The sequence below is a fragment of the Engystomops pustulosus genome, chromosome 1 (genome assembly GCF_040894005.1).
Source record: "Engystomops pustulosus chromosome 1, aEngPut4.maternal, whole genome shotgun sequence".
NCBI classification, from domain to species: domain Eukaryota; kingdom Metazoa; phylum Chordata; class Amphibia; order Anura; family Leptodactylidae; genus Engystomops; species Engystomops pustulosus.
This window is the reverse complement of record NC_092411.1, coordinates 131,554,831-131,562,156: the sequence shown is the minus strand read 5'-3', so window position 1 is coordinate 131,562,156 and position 7,326 is coordinate 131,554,831. Positions and strand designations below refer to the sequence as shown.

The 7,326-nt window shown below is 40.5% G+C and overlaps 1 protein-coding gene across 1 annotated transcript; it reads left to right on the top strand.

Moving 5' to 3' along the window:
- The first annotated feature begins 5,502 nt into the window (after nt 1–5,502).
- On the top strand, nt 5,503–6,687 carry LOC140119591 (beta-1,4-galactosyltransferase galt-1-like). Its single transcript, XM_072138831.1, has one exon. The coding sequence runs from the start codon at nt 5,503–5,505 to the stop codon at nt 6,685–6,687; it is 1,185 nt and encodes a 394-aa protein (XP_071994932.1).
- The last annotated feature ends 639 nt before the right edge of the window (nt 6,688–7,326 follow it).

Sequence of the window (7,326 nt, the reverse complement as noted above, 5' to 3'; positions counted from 1 at the left end):
TTCCGAAAAGAACGTGATACTGATGGTGAGCCTACAAAGATTAGGGGTGTCGCAGTGGAACGCGTCACAAACTATAAGTATCTGGGCGTCTATCTGGATGATAAGTTATTGTGGCATATAAATTCAGAGAAATTGTATAAAAGGCGACTGGGAGACTATACTTTTTAAGATCTCTTAGGTCTTTTGATGTGGACCGTAGGATGTTGTTGTCCTTTTACCAGTCTGTAATTGGAAGTGTTTTATTCTATGCGGTGGTATGCTGGGGAAACAATGCTCACACGACTGACTTAAACAAATTTAAGAAATTGGTTAGGAAGATGAACTCAATTGTTGGTACTAAGACAGAGGATTGGGAGTCAGTCTTGTGTGCACGTATGCTCTCCAAATTTAAAGAGGACCTGTCATCAGGTCTCTGCCACTAGTCCTGTCACCTCTACCTGTTGGAGCAGCTCACAAGGATCCCATCCCAGCCTTTATCTAGTTATTTCATACATTATTCATTGTAAAATCATCTATTCTTTATCATGTAAATGAGGTTGGTCACATGGTCAGAGGCAGTGATGTCACCCCTGTTACCCCTCCCCTCTCCTCCTCCTGCTCATGTATGTGTGTAATGTATAGTAAAGCATGGCTAGTGCCTGTGCTGCATCTGCTGACATGCTGCATCCTCCTAATATACAGGTGAGAGACACAGACATCAGCTACACATGAATCTGACATGTTCTGCTGTAACATGGCTGCAGCCTGGAGCTGCTGTATCTCTCCTAAACACACACACAGGCTGCAGGGGGCGTGGCCACCAGCACCAGGAAGCTCATCATTATACAGCCTCACATCATTATACAGGCTGTCAGTCAAGCACTGGGGGTGTGGTTGTGCCTCCCACTCATGAATAAGCTGGACAGCTTGAATATGCTAATGACTCATTGGACATTTCACAGGTCATTTGCATACAGCTTTAGGACCTCATTGCTTAGGTTTACAGGCATGTAGAGGGACAATGAAGGGATAGAGGCAATGCTCTCTAATGGCAGTTTATGAAAATATATTTAGTTTAGGGGGGTTATTTTGCATGACGGGTTCTCTTTAAGTCCATTGTATGTAATGAGAAAAATCCATTACATAACACACTGATGTGTCAACGTAGCACATTTAGTGATCGGTTTCTGCATATGAAATGTAGAACGAATCGTTTTAAAAATTCTTTTATACCGAGGGCAATTGCATTAGTTAACATGGGCAAGTAATTAATATCTGTAACCATGGTGTTTTTTTCTTCTTTTTATACTTTTTACTGACTCTTTTAAAATAACTGTTATTATCTATATGTATATGTATGTTGTATCTTACTTGTTTGTATATGTATAATTGTGATCATGAATGGAGGTGTTGCTGTTGTCGTTGTGACAAAGTCAATTTCCCCTATGGGGACAATAAAGCATTCTATTCTATTCTATTCTATTATTTGATATTTCTTCTGTACCTGTACATGACAGCCTCCTCTCTCTACATAGCTGCCCTGAAAAGGGCAAATATTAAATTATTAATAAATATTAACTTGATTAACATTACTAACCCCTTACCGATGGTGGTGCATAGGGTGAGCTGTGAGGGTTATGGTTGCAGGTCTTATCCTTAGTGTATGCTGAGTTTCTACTATGCCAATTGTTAGTCTGGTACCACTGTCTGAACAAACCAGTGTCTTTGCTGGATATATGTATTTTCTGTTCTGTTCTGTCCTATAGGCGCAAATAGGGGCCTTTAAAACTGGACCACTTAGCGTTCTAAACTATTTGATAATAAGCTCAATTGTTTTTGGTTTCATATGCTAAAAAAAGTGCCAAGCTCAATTACAACCTGAGCAACTGGTCAGAGAATGACAAATCAAAAATATATAATATCATTTTTTACAGCCTCATATCCTCATCCCAGTAATAACATTAGTAAACTATTTAAAGGTCTGTTTAGACCTTCATTTGCATAATTGTGGGATCAAAAGTGTAAGTAAGTGACGTATCAGGAATTTCTTGTTTTCTGGCTGACATATCAGCTTTTAGCTTTTAACATTTTCCTGCTTTACAATAATTGTTCTGCAGGGCTCTTTACAACTGAAAGACATAGAAGACATATCCTGCTCATTTACCTGCTGAGATGATGCTCACTTAATTTTGACAGTTTTTGCATAATCCTTTTTGAGAAGAAGAGACACATGTGGAAATCACCTGGTGATCCTGCATAGAAGACTATCAAGTATGTAAGACTAATAATTTTTGGAAGCACAGACCACCAAAATTGCATCTGACCAACTTCCAATAAGAGATGTGAAGATAAAGACACAGGATTCTTACTCGCTTGGTGAGTATTTCAACATTTTTCATACTGCTATCCTCGTTTGTGACTGATAAGTTCTTATGGAATTATTACTTTATTAGGCTACCAGCCAGTCATACAAATTTCTCCCCTTGTGAAAAAAAATTCATGTGTTCATTTATAATCTTAACCCCTCTCACATACCCAGTGGATGAAATAAATTTGGATGTGCAGCTTATACATTTCACCGTAATTGACAACTTTATTTTGGGACCTTCAACTATATACATATACCGTATATACTCGAGTATAAGCCGACCCGAGTATAAGCCGAGGCCCCTAATTTTACCACCAAAAACTGGGAAAACCTATTGACTCGTGTATAAGCCGAGGGTGGGAAATGCATTGGTCACAGACACCCCCCCCCCCCGTATTCAGCCAACCAGCCCCCTATAGTATACAGCTTGCCCCCAGTAGTATAAAGCCAGCCCAGCTTGCCCCCAGTAGTATACAGCCAGCCCAGCTTGCCCCCAGTAGTATACAGCCAGCCCATCTTGCCCCCAGTAGTATACAGCCAGCCCCATGTAGTATACAGCTAGCCCCATGTAGTATACAGCTAGCACCATGTAGTATACTGCATCCCCCCGGTAGTATACAGCTTGCCCCCTGGTAGTATACAGCCTGCCCCCAGTAGTATACAGCCACCTCAGCCTGCCCCCAGTAGTATACAGCACTGCCCCCAGTAGTATACAGCTTGCCCCCAGTAGTATACAGCTTGCCCCCAGTAGTATACAGCTTGCCCCTAGTAGTATACAGCAGCCCCTAGTAGTATACAGTCTGCCCCTAGTAGTATACAGCAGCCCCTAGTAGTATACAGCCTGCCCCCAGTAGTATAAAGCACCCCAGCCTGCCCTGTGTAGTATACAGCCCAGCCCAGCCTGCCCCCAGTAGTATACAGCCACCCCAGCATTAAAAAAAAAAACTTATATACTCACCCTCCGGTGGCCCCGATGCGCAGTGCTGCTCCCCCGATGTCCGCGCGGCTCGTCTTCAGCCATCCACGCCACTCTTCCTTCTTCTGCAGGGCGGCGCCATTGTTCTCTCCCGGGCCGGCGCCAAGTATGACGTCATGCTAGGCGCCACCCGGGGGAAAAACAATGGCGGCACCCTGCAGAAGACAGAAGACGGGCGCGGATGCCTGAAGACGAGCCGCGCGGACATCGGGGGAGCAGCGCTGCACATCAGTGCCACCGGAGGGTGAGTATATAAGTTTTTTTTTTTTTTAAGTAATTTTTACTGACTGACTGACTCGTGTACAAGCCGAGGGGACGTTTTTCAGCACATTTTTTGTGCTGAAAAACTCGGCTTATACACGAGTATATGCGGTATTCAAAATCTACAAGTACCGTAATTTTTTTGGGTGGTATAGATGCAGTCCATGAGCTTGATTGGTGTTGTTTTATAAAACTTTTTATTCTATTCTCATACAATTTAGTGAACAATAATATTTAATCTTCATAATTGCCATTGCTGGTGGAGATAATGGGGGAGATTTATCATTAGGTTGGATTTTGAGCAGTTGTCTATGGGGGATATTTATCAGCGTATGATCGCCCCGCCGCTGCAAATTCGCAACCCGATACATGAAGAGGCATCTGCCTCTTGATGTATCGGGCTGCCAGCAGCACAGCGTTTATCCTGCCTGGCGTAGAAAAAACTGCAGCCGGCGACTTTTCACGTATGAAAAGTCGCCGGCAGCAGCGAGTGCGCAGGCGCGGGGACAGTAACGCCCCATGCCGGCCCACTCCTGTCCGGCCGCACCCCCCGCTCGGCCGGCCGTGCCCCCCCCCTTCACGCCCCTTCACGCCCCACTGGCGTGAAGGTGGCGGATTGGGGAAAATAATCGCAAAAGCTAGCAATAAGCTAGCATTTGCGATTATTTCAGGGCCTCTGCGCCACTGGCGGTGCGCAGAGGTCCTGATAAATATGCCCCTATGTGTTAGACTGGCAGATTTCCAACAGTCGGATTTATAGTCCGGTGTATGTGCAGTGTTAAATGCCTTCCTATGTGACTTTGTGTGTTCTATGCAAATAGACTGCACCATTCATGTTTAGAATCTGCTCAATTTCTGCCTTTTTGTGATGTTTTTGCATAGGAAATTCTCAGATACCTCAAACATAAAATTGAGCAAAAACTTAGAAATTAAAGTTAACTCGTTAAAAAAAAAGCAAAAATGATGCTTGCGCAAAAATTTGTGACAATTATTCACCAAAAAGCTACATACTACTAATGATAAATCTCCCCCAATGGCTGGATTTTGGTACAAATGGTACACAGCTATGACACAATGCACTGAAAGATACCAGAATGACAGAAGCAAGATGGCTCAGTGGTTTGCACATCTGCTTTGTGGCACTGTGGTCTTATATTAAAATCCAACCATGTGGGGAACTATATTGTGAGCCCTGTTAGAGATCACCCTGCTGGGTGATGAGAATAACTGAATATGCAAGAAAAATAGTAAGCTAGTAACACCATTCTATTAACTTTACTCCTAAAATATGAACTGGGAATACATCAAGGATAATAATATATAAAAAGTGTACACTGTATCTTTTCAGTAGCAGGATTCTGTTTTTAACTTCTTTGGATTTATTTACGCTTCCTAACAAATTGCATTTTTGGTTAATTGAATAACACACCTTTTCACTTGTAAAACTTGTCAGACAACTTTTATCTGGACTTCATCATCTGCCTTTTATCCCATTTCTTCCACATTTGTATATATCTACTATAATTTTAAGCTGAGTTTTTCTTGTTCTTGAAAATAGATAAATCAAGGGCATATATTTTTCACAAAGCTGTAACATATGAGATTCTGTCCCGATGCTTTTGTAAAGAGAGAAAAAGTCAAGGACAAGCCATTGCTCCACCCTCTCATTAGTGCGTGGAAAAAGGAATTAGTTACCATAGGTTAGTATCACAGTTTATTTTATTTCTTGTTGATCACTGAAATAATGTGTCGCCTTTAAATTCTATAATATTAATCGATTTCCATTTCTTTTCATTTACAAGATTTATTTTGTTATTTTTCAGTCTGCGTCCATAAAGAAATGATGCCCTGCTCACTACAACGTATTTTCATTTCATGCATCTTTATAGCGTGCATTTTCATGTTGTTAATATGTATAATGCAACCTCATGATCCTGAAGTGAGTCATTTTCCTAATACTGGTGTTAGATCCTTTGTAGCATTAGAGGACAATAAAACGTTCATTATTTCTACATATCATGATTCCAGACAATTTAACTTACTAAGAATACTTGCTATAGTCCATAAAACTGTGAAAAACATTTACTGTTTGTTCCATTGTAAACAAAATGTATATTTACAGGGGAGAGCAAACATTGATATTTTTAAAGACAATTTTGGATTCCCTTATCAGACTGCAAATATCCTCTGTCCAAGCCCACCCCAGTGTGACTATGACTACATGTCTGTCCATACAAACAGCTCAACAGACATGAGGAAAATTCCAATTTTTAAGATTCAAAAAGATCATATAGGGTCATTTTCTGCCAATTTTACTGTCTGCATTTCTGCACTTTATGGGAAATATAATAACGCTTTGCAGGTGATTCAGGCTATTGAAATGTATAAATTACTAGGGGCTTCAAGAGTCACTATCTACAACATTAGCTGCCATGAGAATGTGGACAAGATTCTTAAACATTACATTCGAGAAGGTGTTGTAGAGGTAGTACCCTGGCCAATAGACAAATATTTAAAAACGTCAAAAAAATGGAAATATGTTAAAGGACTTGACAGTGAAATTGGATACTATGGACAGATTGCATCTCTAAATGATTGCATGTACCGAAACATGTATAAAAGTGAGTTTGTACTACTAAATGACATTGATGAAATTATTATTCCAATAAAACATTGGGACTGGTCATCTTTAATGGGGAATCTCCAAAAAAGGTACCCACAGACTAGTGTTTTTCGTTTTGAAAATCATGCCTTTCCATCATCAATAAATGCAACTGGACCTTCCCTATGGAATCATGTTCCTGGAATTAATATTCTTCAATATCCATATAGAGAGCCTGGTGATGAAATGTCTATCAAGCCACGAAAAATGATTGTAAACCCTCGGAAAGTTATTCAGACCTCAATCCACTCAGTTCTCAAGGCTGAAGGATATTCTACAGATGTTTCACGGGAAGATGGTATTCTCTTTCACTGTAAGGCAAAAAGAAATATGAAGATTCCAGAGAAAGACTTAATCAGAGACGATATCTTATTGAGATACAATATATCCTTAGTGCCTAATATTGATAAAATTGTTCAGAAGCTTTTTCCACAGCACTAGCTCATATACAAGGGAATGTTTATACTTCATTGTACTGTCCGTTTTCAAATCGTTATTGTATACTGGAATTAATAACAGATATAATCAGGCTTAGGAGCCTTGTTCATAAGGTACACATATAGACAAAATTGTTAGTACCCCACATTTAATTCTAAATCCGAACAAGACAGAAAAAGGTTGCCTAGTTGGCTAACTCACTTTTCAAGTCAAGAAAAATACATCCATAAATCGTATAATACAAGTTATACTAGTATGGTGGCTAGATGTACTAGATACTAGTATAACTTGTATTATACGGGCCACTGCTCGACCAGTACCGCTTGACCAGGAGACGGAGCATCGAAGACTGGTGAGATCCACCCTATTATTCCTTACTGTCCGGATTAATGTTGGTCCGTGGTTTTGAGATGATGCACCGTGTCATATGCAGGAAAGCACTAAGGCATGGTGAGGTATTACTGGGGACCGTGTCAGACGAGACATATTGGAGGTCTGAACGAGCTCCCTTTCTGATGTGTTTTTGCTGACTAGAGGGTTGATGCGTATACTATTGTGGTTCACTGTGAACTTATTTTATCAGTAATTATTAAAAGTTACGTTTTACTTATGGTACTGGTACATTCTGCTGGATTTCTTACC

Excerpts from the sequence above, each read along its gene's own strand:
- LOC140119591 (XM_072138831.1), top strand. The coding sequence starts at position 5,503 with ATGCAACCTCATGATCCTGAAGTGAGTCATTTTCCTAATACTGGTGTT.